This window comes from Peromyscus eremicus, chromosome 15, assembly GCF_949786415.1.
Source record: "Peromyscus eremicus chromosome 15, PerEre_H2_v1, whole genome shotgun sequence".
Classification (NCBI taxonomy): Eukaryota; Metazoa; Chordata; class Mammalia; order Rodentia; family Cricetidae; genus Peromyscus; species Peromyscus eremicus.
Genome location: NC_081431.1, coordinates 56,360,692 through 56,374,004, shown reverse-complemented (window position 1 = coordinate 56,374,004; position 13,313 = coordinate 56,360,692). Strand labels below are relative to the sequence as shown.

At 45.3% G+C, this 13,313-nt stretch overlaps 1 protein-coding gene across 1 annotated transcript in view; it reads left to right on the top strand.

The window, feature by feature from the left end:
- Window positions 1-2,237: 2,237 nt before the first annotated feature.
- Window positions 2,238-13,313, top strand: part of Kif14 (kinesin family member 14) — a gene marked incomplete at its 5' end in the record, with an annotated part of 67,959 nt that continues 56,883 nt past the window's right edge. The window contains 3 exon segments of the mRNA XM_059280193.1: window positions 2,238-3,337; window positions 5,363-5,617; window positions 7,416-7,503. Coding sequence (XP_059136176.1) covers window positions 2,238-3,337; window positions 5,363-5,617; window positions 7,416-7,503 — 1,443 coding nt within the window.

Genomic DNA, 13,313 nt, shown 5'->3' with positions numbered 1-13,313 from the left:
TTCCATTATCTCCATGCTGCGAATTTGAAATACATATTTGGCTAGAATCATTCTATTGAGCTGGTCATTTTAGGGATTACCTTTTTTTCAGGTTTAAAAATGTTACCTTTACTGTATGTAACAGCTTTGGACTTTCAGCCACACCACTAGCTAGTGGTCAGATCATTCACAAGTTTATAAACACCAAACCTCGTTTCTGTATCTACAGATGAGGATAACTTTAATACTGCATAATTTTAGGATTTTCAGGATTCAATATTTTTAACTCATCTAAGACACTTAGTCCATGTCATCGCTCAACGACTTGCGTATGAAATACCAGAAGTGTTATTATAATTAACGTGGGGGCACATGGTTCATTCATAGTAAGTCTTTGAGGTAGGACTGTGGCTTCTTTAAACCCTTCAGGTGAGTGCTGGTCCCTTCGGGTGGTACCTCCCTGCTCCAAGCTCCAAGCTCCACTGTGGGGTTGAGCCTAGAGGAGGCGGGGGCCGTCGCCTAGGAGACGAGGGCGGGGCGAGTCGTGCAGAGGAAGCTGCGCTTCCGGGCGGGAGGAGGGGGAGCGAAGGCGCGGCGCTTGACGCGCGTCCAGCAACCAATCAGGAGGCGAGGCGCGCATTCAAATTGCTGCAGCCGCGGGAGCCTGCTGCGGGAATTGTGAGTACCGAGGATCCAGGGAGAAGAAGGAGGGTCCGGGCTGGGCTGAGAGCGCTGCGGTTGCTCGCCCTGCAAGCGAGGGGTACGCGGGTGGGCGCGGCTCGGTCCCCTTCTGTCCGAGGGTCCCGGGCGCGGGGCGCGGGGCACTCCTCTGTCCCTCCGGAAGCCGAGGGCAGCGCCGCGGAACATGCAGCGGCGGGCTCGGTGGGGTCCAGGTACACTGTCACAGTCCGGTGTGACTGCCACAGTCGCCGGGAGCCTCGGCCCGGGGTCGTGACTGACTTTCCTTGTCTTCCTTCCAATCCTCTTGGAAATCTGATGGCGAAACTCTGCAAACAAAAACCGTGTTGATTTGTGCAAGGAGCAAATGGCTTTTACTTGGAGTGGGATTTTTTAAGACCCAGGTACCTATTGTCCTTAATTTCTCCTCTTAATGGGCGGGTTCTGTATTTTCCGTTGAAAGTTTAGCAGTAGATGCTTATAACTGGACGCTTTCTTTTTTTGTTGTAATGATGCCTCTTACATTATGTCAAACCTTAAAAGGCTCTTTTAAAATGAGCTTCTGGTAGTTTGTTCCTTGACTTGTAATAATGTCTGAAATAGTTTGAAACAGTGTCATTTTGTAAAGTAGACTCGGGAATTCAATTTTAAAGACTTGTTTACATCCATTTAAGGAGAAGGATGAAGAGCCAGCTACCAGCCAGGAGTGTGCTTTCCCACTGTGCTGTTTTAAATAATGCCTGATAGATATTGTTGGCCTATATTTACCTATATTTACCAACATGTCTGTCTAGTTTGTTGTATAATGAATAAAAGACAGTAATTTGAGCAGGGAGTGGGCATCAATAGCAGAGTCTTGCTTGCGTATACGTGGTCAGGCTGGCCTTGAAAATTCTGTTCTCTCACCTCAGCCTCCCTGATGCTGGAATTACAGGTCCGGACCATCACACCTGGCTGTGCACACAATTTATAGTGTGTAATGTCTGAGGTACTTATTTGAGAAGCCTGCCTTGTGACGTCATGTGATTCTCCTTTGTGGGCATTCCTGTATTTAACATACATTAACACGTATCCAGAACCTTCTCTGCTGCAGACTCTGATTAGATGCTATGAGTCCAAGCTGGGGATACTTAAAGCTTGTTGACATACACATCAGATGTTTCTTAAATCGCTTGGCTCATTTGTCTTGAGATAAGTCACCTGTGAGCTCCTTCTAGCTGATGGAAATAAGGATGGAAGGTCTTGTCTTTGAAGTCTGCAGTGTCTGTGGATGCCTGGCACATAATGGAACCGTCAGTAAATATTTGTTGAGTAATGAGTACCAGTCCTGTGAGGGCAGAGATAGTCCGAAGCTGTGTGGAGGTGAAATGGGAAGCAGAGGTTGGGATTTAGCCTAATGCGTGCCTCTGAGAATTTACTTCTATCGTGGGAGAACCTCTCTGTTTGGAAAGTTTGTAGTAACCGTTTTTCTTTTTTCCTTCTTTGTAGTTGATCAGATATTTTTTGGAAACTGAAAAGTACAAAGTGCCCAGCCATCAAACAAGGGTCTAAAGTGCTTAGACTCTTCACATCCTTTTTGAAATAACTTGCTGCCAAGATATCAGTACCCACTTGGAACAACAGACACAGCAGTGTCAGCCTGGACGACCTCACCCTCCCCGACGACCTCATTGTCAAGTGGCCTCACCCACAGCAGCCAACTTCAGCCGCACTTGGAGTCAAATATGTCAGCGTGTGAAAATCATGACCCATTGCTGAGTGCTGGAAGTAAGACCAGAGACATAAACAGCACTTATGTTATCTCTGCCTGCAAGAAAACAAGAGAGACGCCCGTTACCCCCGACCCCAGTAGACTGACCCTTCAGAGAAGGGCTACGTGGAACAAAGAGTCATCTTTACTTGGTAGTGAACTGGGAGACACGACTAGAAAAACAGCAGACACTAGTCTTAGGTTACAACGTCGGCATGCCAAAACAGATTCTGTGGGGAAGCTGGAAACAACATACACTGTGGGACGTAACACAGAAAATAAGTGTGCTTCACAGGACACGAGGATAAAAGCAGAGCTTGTGAAGAATGACCCTTCTGTCAGGTCGCCTGTAGTTTCCAAGGGGGACTCAAATGACGTTGGAGTGATGGTTGGTGAGAAACACAGAGACGCATTTCCTGCCCCCCGTCCAGCAGATGAAAGGGGGACAGTTAAGAACTCACACAGTAGAGTGCCGCCCATCGGTTCCCAGTGTCAAACTGGCATCGTGAGATCGGGTCACCTCACTGCGAAACTGACTGAGAGCAACCTGGATACCCAAGTGTCAGGAGCGGGAAACTCGCACCGTGGAAACACCGGGAAGGACATTGCAAAAAATGTCAGTAGATTTGGAAGCTTAGAAACAAGGACCCCTGTGCAGGGTGTTCCAGAACACAGATTGGCACCAAGGCGTGACCTGCCTCCACCTAAAAGCCCGGCGGTAACAACACTGAGGAACAGGATGGTAAGCCCTCAAGTGAAACACAGGCCGAAAAGTTCTCTGCTTGCAAATAAAAGGGAACGATCACAAGAAAGGACACTCCCCCCAGAAGAGAGATCTGCAGTTCAGAACACCTTTACAGAAGCAGACTCTTTAAAAGTAGAGAATAGTCAGGTGACGGTGGCTGTGCGCGTAAGGCCTTTCAGCAAACGGTATGTATGTATGGTCAGTGTTCCGCTCTCAGACCAAGTGCTTCTGTGTCATGATGTGGCTTTAATTCCTCTCCGCTTTTAGAAAGCCAGTGTAGTAGTCCTGTGTCTTTAAAGTGCTTGGCATTTTCCCATGGTGCTGGGAGGTGAGCTCAAGGCCTCATGCACACTAGTGTTTAGGCGTAATTGTAGTATATTGATTATTTTTATGATAGACTGCAAAAATTAAAATCTGTATTTTGTATCTGTGCTCCTAGATGCATTGGTTTTAGAAACTCAGCCGGGCGTACTTGCGCACACCTTTAGTCCCAGCATTTGGAAGGTGGAGGCAGGTAGATCTCTGAATTCAAAGCCAGCCTGGTTTACGTGGCAAGTTCCAGGCTAGCCAAGGCTGCAGAGTGAGGCCTGGTCCTAAGGGGTTGTTGCTGAGTGAGTCATTGAATTCTCTAATGCAATCTCCTTTCAAATGCATGACTCATGGTGGTTGGGAATGTCTACCTTTCCTTTAAAAAGGGCCACACCAGCTCATAGCTTCCCAAAAAAAGGTTCCAGAATGGTGGTTGTCCACAGCCTCACCTGCCTTTGATACGTAGCGGTGATAAATGCAGAGGCTTTTCGCACTTGGGTTTGATGACATGGCATATATCTCTAAAGGTGATTGTGGTGGGAACAGTCACAGGTTAACAAGATTTTTAAAAAGTCAGCTAGGTCTGGTGGCCGTGCCTTTAATTCCAGCACTCAGAGGTGGATCCCTAAATTCATGGCCAGCCTGGTCTACAGAGTGGGTTCCAGGACCACCAGGGCTACACAGAGAAACCTTGTCTCAGAAAAAGAAAGAAAGGAAGGAAGGAAGGAAGGAAGGAAGGAAGGAAGACAGACAAAGACAGAAAGACAGAAAGACAGAAAGAAAGACAGAAAGAAAAAGTAGATATGAAATGGGACTGTGGAATAGAATTCTTTTTAAATATTTTAAGGGAAGACAGTAAACTTGTCACAGGATCAGTAGTCAGTATGACATGTATCTAAGTGACCTAGCAGTGGACATGGTGACCGCTGTTTCAGTGAAGGAACTTAGAGTTTGAACTGAAAGACTCAGCAGTTATAGGTAAGGTGATCCATTCTATAGAGGTCTTTTTAGCAAAAACGGGGTGATGATAAGGGGAGAGGAATTCTGGTGAGCTGGTCTGAGAAAGGCAAGCCACTAACAAGAGCGTCAGAGCCATGAAAGGAAGGGAGGCAGAGAGAGAGAGCCGGGGTGGGGGCAGGAGACGAACCCACCACGGATGACTACAGCTGAGAGAATCTGGGAAGCCATGGCCCAAGAGCCTGGTTGCAGGCTCCTCAGAGAAGCTCTGAAAGCTGGGAGTGGGGCGGGGCAGTGCTGCTCAGACTGATGAGACAGATGATTTGGGGGAGAAGTCAGATGGGAAAGCAGATTCTTGGGGAAAGGAGTGGGAAGGGAGACGAGGCTGGCATTTGGGCCAGCGATAGTGTTTTTCTGCTGAGTAAGTGGAGATTTTGTGAGTCTGGGAGAGGAGGGTGGACATGAAGACTGGAGATCTCAATGAGGGAATCTCATGCAGGAGGGACCATTGTATCAACGGTGACAAGCCAAAAGACACTCCAGATTTAACATTTCTGTTACTTCGGGTTCATTAAAATGGTATTCATATTTTATGCCAGCTCTATATAGCTTTTTATCCCCATCCTTTTTTGTAATATAAAAAGACATTTCATGATTGGAATTGAAACATATACATGGAATGGGAACTTTTTACGTTTTTCCATTCAAAACTTTAAAACTTGGTTTTCTGAACAAGGCGTTTGAAATTCCATTTCCCCTTAGTAGCTGCACTGAAGAGAAAGGGCATACATTTTGGAGACCCACTGACCTCGAATTCCTAATTTTCTACATCAAGCTAGACCCGAAGGGATGATGACCTTAAGCTTCGAGGGGCCTTTCTTGTGTTCTGCGGAAGATGGTGTTCATAATCATGACAGGTGTGCTCTGTGTGCTTCTTTTTGAAGAGAGAAGATGGAGAAAGCATCCCAGGTTGTCTTCAGGAGCGGGGAGGAAATAACCGTGGAGCATCCCGAGATGAAACAAACGTACACTTTTGTCTACGATGTTTCATTTTGGTCCTTTGACGATTCTCACCCTGGCTATGCCAGCCAGACGACCGTGTATAACACGCTGGCAGCACCACTCCTGCAAAGAGCTTTGGAAGGCTACAACACGTGCCTCTTCGCTTACGGCCAGACTGGCTCTGGAAAGTCCTATACGTAAGTGATAGCGACCATGCAGCCGTCAGAAGCATCATGGCTGTAGAAAGAATAGCTTTTTTAATTATTTTTTTTTATATTTATTGTGTGTGTGTATATATCATGTTTGTACGTGGGTGCATGTGTCCTGGCATATCTGTGGAGATCAGAGGAAGCTTTGTGCAGTTGACTCTTTCTTTCTGCCTTTACATGGCTTCTGGGAATTGGCCTCAGGTCACCGGGCTCGCCCGCCAAGTGCCTTTTTACCTGCTGAGCCACGTTGCCTGCCGAAGATTATAGTTTTGACATCATATAGATTTGGGTTCAGTCTCATCCGTTGTTGTAGACAAGATCTGGATACTTAGGCAGACTCTTGAATCTCTAGGCTTTACTTTATATATGAGGTAATTTACCTTGTAAATATAATTGTCTCAGTTTTACTATAACTTATATAATCTATTTTATTTTTTATGTGTATGGGTATTTTGCCCGCATGTATGTCTGTATACCACATTCATACTGGGTGCCTGAGGAGGCCAGAAGAGGGTATTGGATTCCCTGGAACTCGAGTTACAGACAGTTGTGAGCCACCATATGAGTCCTGGGAATTGAACTCAGGTCCTCTGGAAGAGCAGCCAGTGCTCTTAACCACTGGGCCGTCTTTCCAGCCCTAACTTATATTTCTTTTATAAACGGAAGTTCAAAGAGGATAGTGTGTGTGTGTGTGTGTGTGTGTGTGTGTGTGTGTGTGTGTGTGTGTTTTCTATGAGAACTGATAGTAAGGCACCTTAGTCTCTCGTGTTTGGTAGATCAAAAAACTTTAATCTTTCTTGTATTAACTTGTATGAGCAATTGTGAAGTTACTAGATCAAAACCTGACTAGAAATTTTGGCCATACACAAGTACCTGGTTTTATTAAAGATATTTTAATATAGACTTTAAGTGGGAGGCTTACAGGAAAGATGCTCAGAAGACACCCCAGGTACATAGGTGTGGACATAAGACACAGTGCAGTAGGGTAACTATGGTAATTGTGGTTGATGGCAGTAAATTGTATATTTCAGAATAGCTCAGAATTTTGAATATTTTCAGTATAATAAAAATGATAAATACTGAGGTTGTATGTCTACCAATTATTCTGCCCTGCCATTCTACGTTGTATTTAGGTATTAAAACATACCACTGTATCCCATCAATGTGTACAATTACTCTGTGAACTCAAAATCTTAAGACAGTATTAAAAGTGAAGCATCCTGTGAATGGTAGCTATCGGAATATTTCCTGTCCTGAAGGGGACAGTCAGAATTTTAATTGACGTCCACGACAGTCTTTGCTTGTACTTCCTCACAGTAACCCTTTCCACTCTGACATTCCCATTTTAAAGACTGAATTGAGGTTTGATGGGGTTAAGTATCTTAGGTGAGGTCATAGGGCTAACTCAGCAGTATAGAAACTGGGTCTGGTGGCTCACACATGTAACCTCAGAACGTCGGAGGTGGAGGCAGGACAGTCAGAAGTTCAAGACCTGCCTGGAGCTGGAGCTTAGGTAGAGCCTTTGCCTGGAATATGGGAGAGTCTAGGTTCAATTCCAGGTCTACCCCCACCCCCAACAAAAGAAATTCAAGGTTACATAGTGAGTTTGAGACCCTGACTTGAGGAGAATAAGATTTAGATGGGGCACATTTAGCTCCAGAGCCTAGATAGACTCTTAAGTATTAGCATGTTCTCTGTTCCCTTCTCAGACCATTTCTCCTAAAAGAATTTAAGATTTCCAAAACTAATCAATGTCGCTTCCTTCTTGTTCATAATATATTTCTAGGATGATGGGACTTAATGAAGAACCAGGAATAATTCCGAGATTTTGTGAAGATCTTTTTGCTCAAGTCGCCAAAAGACAAACCTCGGAGGTATGTTCAAATTCAAATCACGATTGTGCCCGCTGAGACCCGTGACAAGGTCTAAAAGATGGCGTTCTCATCTCCAGATCACTCTCCTTTGGTGTAGTATGGAGAGGAGGGGGAGGAGGTTCCAAATGCAGAAGCAGTTCTTGCTGGTGGGCGTGGTGGAGGTGTGACCTGATCCCTCTCCTCTCCACCGTTTGCTGTTGTGCTTTGTATTGTAGCTCATGCTGCCCTTGAATTCTCAGTCCCCCTTGCCCCCCACTGGGACTCCAGGTGTGCACCCCATGCCTGGCCTTGCGTCTCTCCTTTTGTGCCGTGTAGCGGCCTACAGGGTGGCGGTCACGTGCCCATCTATGTATCTCTGTGGTCAGGTAGGTGCTCAGACTTAGCTGAACACAGCAGGCAACTCTTGAAACAGAAAGCGTAGTGAAGCCAGAGTAGGAACCCAGACTCAGCTTTAAAAGCCAGGCCTTTCTAGCCACAGTACAACTGAATGAGTCTGCTGGCTTCCTGTTTCATGGCCATTGCTTGCCAATCTAGCGGACCGGCTTTTTGTCAAAGTCAATTGATCATGAGCGTCATCAGGGATGTGATGGGAGCAGGCCTATGTGCCTTACTAAACCTCTCCTGGAGATCCTATGTCAGTTGCTCTGGAGTTTATAGTTTCTATACTTGCAAAAGGGAAACTGTTATGCTAGATTTGGGGGCAAGAGAGAGAAACAGAAGAGATGGACCAGCGAACAGCCAAGTATAATCAATTACATGCTAAATATATTCAAGCAAATACTGTGTTGTTTGTTACATTGTATTAGTCCTTTTTCTGTTGTAACACAATAGCAAAGGTAAATTTGTAAAAATAAAGTTTCTCCCAGTACTGGAATCTGGAGCCCAATATCAAGACGCTGTCATGGTGTAGACCTTCTTACATCATAACATGACAGAGGGTGGGTTAAAGCCATTAATCTTACCCTGAGGAACTTACCCATCCCTCACTGCCTCCTAATGGTCTCACCTCCAGATAGCATGCACATGAGAATCTGGGTTGTTTGGTTATCCCACAGAGTGAACTTCTGGGGGATACGGCCAAAGCACAGCAAACAGGAGAGTGAGTGAATTGGAGACAAGTTTTCCTAGGAGGAGGAACAACTGTACTTGCTTTTGAAGGACATACATTGGTTGTTGGCTGGGGAAAGAAAAGCAGGGAAGCCATTCCCAGCAGAGGAAGAGCTGGCACAAGATTAGAATAGGAAACTGGGGGTTTGTAAGTTGCTTACTGTGGTTGAGGAAGTTGAGGGTGGAGGGTGGCTGTAGTTGAAACTAGAGGGGCAGGCAGAAGCTGGTTCTTGGGAGACTTTGTGAACCAAGCTTCCAGACATCTTCAGGCCCTGGAAAGACTTTAAACATGGAAATAACAGATTCCTGTTTACTCTTTTAAAAAAAAATCTTGGACTGGAGAGATGGCTCAGAGGTTAAGAGCCCTGGCTGCTCTTCCAGAGGTCCTGAGTTCAATTCCCAGCAACCACATGGTGGCTTACAACCATCTATAATTCGATCTGGTGCCCTCTTCTGGCATGTTGGCAGAACACTGTATACATAGTAAATAAATCAATCTTTAAAAAAAAAATCTTTTCACTTTTGTTCTTTTCATGTGTTGTGGGGGGTGGTGCATGCATGTGTGTCTATATATATGCATATGTGTGTTGGGCACATGTGTAAGGGTGCATCATGTATACAGGTGTGTCTGTGTGTGAAGGCCCAAAGTTGGTGTTGGGAATCTTCACTTGATGATTCTTCCACATTATCCTTTGATTCAGGGTCTCTCTCTCTCTCTCTCTCTCTCTCTCTCTCTCTCTCTCTCTCTCTCTCTCTAATGTTTTATTTATTTATTTTATGTGCATTGGTGTTTTGCCTGCATGTATGTCTGTATGCAGGTGTCTGATCCCCTGCAACTGAAGTTAGACAGTTGTGAGCTGCCATGTGGGTGCTGGGAATTGAACCCGGGTCCTCTGGAAGAGCAGCCAGTGCTCTTAACCACAGAGCCATCTCTCGAGCCTGATTTGGGTCAGGATGTCTCTTAATCAAGCCCAGAGCTTACTGTTACAGCTTATTCTTACTAGCTGCCTTGTTCCAGGGAAGCTCCCATCTCTACTTTCTAAGGCTGGAATTATAGATGGACCACCATGACCATGCAGCATTTATATGGGTTTTGGGGATCCAAACTCTTGATTCTCTTGCTTGCGCAGCAAACACTTTTAACTGCTGAGCCAGCTCTTAATTTAGTTAAGTTTTTGAGACAGGGTTTCTCTGTGAAGCCCTGACTGTCCTGGAACTAGCTCCATAGACCAGGCTGGCCTTGAACTCACAGAGATCCACCTGCCTCTGCTTCTGCCTCTGCTGGGATTAAAGGTGCACAGCACCAGTGCTGGGCAGTGCAAGAGTTTTCATCCAGAATTCCTCACTTGAACACTTCACCTGATCCTTTCCTTAGAGGTTTGCCGTGAGATTAAAGGAGTTGGTCCATAGTGTGCGTGGCACACAATGAGCCCACTGAGTGACTGTGGATGTGTCAGCATGGAATGAACAGTTCATGATGGCGGAGGGGAAAGTGTATGGCTCTTAGGAAGAGAAGATGGTCCAGCCAGCATGATGACAGACTGCAGGAGCCTGAAAGGAAAAGGAGGGTGGAGTGAGCTTCTTCATAATGTGCTCCTTCCCACCGCATCCTCATCTCTGAGTCCTCTGGGACTACCCTAAGAATGTTCTGTTTCATATAGAATTGACATTAGTGTGTGTTTTCTGGATGCCCCATGCCTGGGCCACAGCATTTGTAAATGACCTTTGACCCTGTGGTATTTCCCACATACCTGTTCTGTGTCTGAACATGCTTGGCTCTTCTCCTGTGACACCGCGCACGCTCTGCTTTGGGTCACTCGGGTGCTGTATTGCATCTTTACCCTGGAAAAAACTCCCGTCTAATTAGAGATGCAGTCCAGCACACGGGCCTCGTCTTGTGTAGGTCCCACGCAGGTAACCGCAGCTGCAGTGAACTCATACTCACTACACTGACGTAGCAATAGCTTTGTCAAGTTCGGCAGACAACCTTTTCTTCCCGCGTGTTTTCCGTCCTCTGACTCTTACATTCTTTCCGTGCACCCTAACACTGTGTTCCGTATATTCCCCGAGCCTTGGAAGGGATGGTGATGGACCTGTCACATGCAGGACCAAGCCCTCCACCACGGCGTTTTCTCAGTGCTTTGGTTAGTTACGCATTTCTGTATTGATTGCTGTCCACTGCGGTAAGAAGTTTCTTTGGTGAAATGTGGGCACAGCACTAACCCGTGGGTGTAACATGAGTATTTAGAAGGTGGTTTGACAGCATGACTGTTTAGGAGAGCAACAGTAGTAGGTTCACCCCTAGACCTATGGCCTCCCCAGGCATAGCCTTGACTAAGTTTGTAGAACCAGGCATGAGTTCCCCGCTGTGGAGCAGGCTTGACTCAAGTCCGACCGTGAAGCGGTTGATTACCCCCATACCAGTCATGCCATTATTGTGCTGGAGGGTGCGGCTTGTCTGGCTAGTCTTTATCGTAGCTCACCAGATTCACACTGAGAAAGACTTGATGAGTTTTCTTCGCCCGCACCCTACCTAGCACCTTCTGACAGAGTGCTCGCTAGTAGGGGGAAGCTTCCAACTAGTTCTTGTTGGATTTCTCTGTAGAGCCGTGTGGTAGTATCCTCAACAAGGAGGCTTTCCCGTCTAGTTCTGGTGGGCAGCTAAGAGCAATGGCAAGAACCTGTACAGTTTGGGGACCTTTAATGCTTTCCCGTCCAGTAACTTGTAGGGAGGGATCTCACACCTGGCACCAAGACTTTTGTTTAATAACCCAAGGCTTCTGGGAGGAACATTATTCATCCATGGAATACCTCCATTCACTTTTTTTATTATAATTTTAATAAGCTCATAAAGCAGTGAATTTCCATATGGCCTTCTCAGATCTCCTTCGTTTAATTACTCCCCCCTCTTCTCCTCCTCCTTCCTTTCCTCTTCTACCCCTTACTGCTTAGACCTGTTCATGTTCATAACTGTTTTCTCTACTCCCCATTTTTCATGTCCAGTGTCCTACCACCCCCCCTCCTTTTCATGGGTCATCTCGTTCATTATAATCTGTTTCAGATCATCCATTGTCCTGCAAAGTTCATATTTCATGTTTATGGCTGAATTAAAGTCTACTGTGCATGTGTACCACGTTTTCATTGTCCATTCACGCACTGACGGACATCTAGGCAGGTTCTATTTCCTTGTATTGTAAGTAGGGCCACAGCGAACACAGAAGTGCAACTCTGTAGAGTACAGTCTTTAGGACATGTGCCCAAGAGTGGTACAGCTAGGGCATGTGGCAGTTCCGTTTTTAGCTTCTTTTTTGGGGACAGGTTCTCACTATGTAGCCTTTTGTTATCCTGAGCTTTCTCTGTAGTCTGGCTGCCTCAGAATCATTGAGATCCACTTGTCTCTGCCTCCTGAGTGTTGTCTTTAAAGGCATGTTTCATCACACCCAGATGCATGTTTAGCTTTTTATTTTGGTTTGGTTTTTTTGAAACAGGGTTTCTCTGTGTTGCCCTGGCTGTCCTGGAACTTAGTCTGTAGACTAGGCTAGCCTCAAACTCAGAGATCCACCTTCCTCTGCCTCCCGAGTGCTGGGATTAAAGGCGTGAGCCACCACCGCCCGCCTGGCTGAATTTCATCTTTTTGAGAAACCTCCACCTGATTTCTCTAGTGGCTCTAATCCCTCACCAACAGTAACGGGTCCTGTTTCTCCACATCCTTGCCAGCATTTGTTGTTTTTGTTTTTTGAGAAATAGCCATTCTGACTAGAGTAAGATGGAATCCCAGGTTAGTTTTTTTCCTTTCCTTGATGATTAATGGTATGGAATACCTAAGAGAAAGAACATTTGTGTTCTTTCTCTTGAGAACTGTCTGTTCAGTTCCATAGACTTTTTTTTTTTTTTTAATCAGGTTGTTTACTTTCTTGGTTTAGTTTTTAAAGCTCCACATATATTTTATACATGAATCCTCTGTCAGATATATGGCTGGCAAAGATTTCCTCCCATTACTTTGACTACTAATTTTCTATTGAAGAATATCTTGATTGCTCTGCAGTGAGACCCTTATGGGGAAGGCCTTGTACTTCATTTCTTTATATCCTCAGCAACAAGCTAAAGGCATACACATGATAGGTAGGTGCTTAAATGCTTATAGACTTGAATTGAACTTTAACTAGACATTAACTGGAAGAAATGCAGAAACTTGTTTTAGAGAGATAAAATTCACAGAGCAGTAACCATTTTGTGTACAGTTTAGTGGTGTGTTTAAAAAAAAAAAACTTTATTGTGAGAACAGACGTGTCACAGTGTGCTTGTGGAAGTCAGAAGACAGCTTGTGGGAATCTGTTCTCTCTTCCACCATGTGGGTCCCAAAGATCAAACTTGGGTCATCAGGCTAGGCAGCAAGTGTCCCTTCCCGATGACCTGCCTCACAGGTCCCAGCGGTAAATTCTTAGTGCAGTCTGTCTGTAGTTTCAAAAAATTTCCGTTGCTCCCAAGGAAGACTTTGAACATATTAAATTGTCATGTCCCTTTATTACTTCTTCCAAACTCTGGCAGTTACTAATCTGTTATGTCTCTCTGAATTTGCCTGCTTTGAAAATTTCATAACGTATAACTTTTCTGTCTGGTTTCTTCCACTTAGCAGTATTTGTTGGAGATACATCCATATTATAGCAAGTAATTAACCAGTACTTCACTGAATAATACAAAAG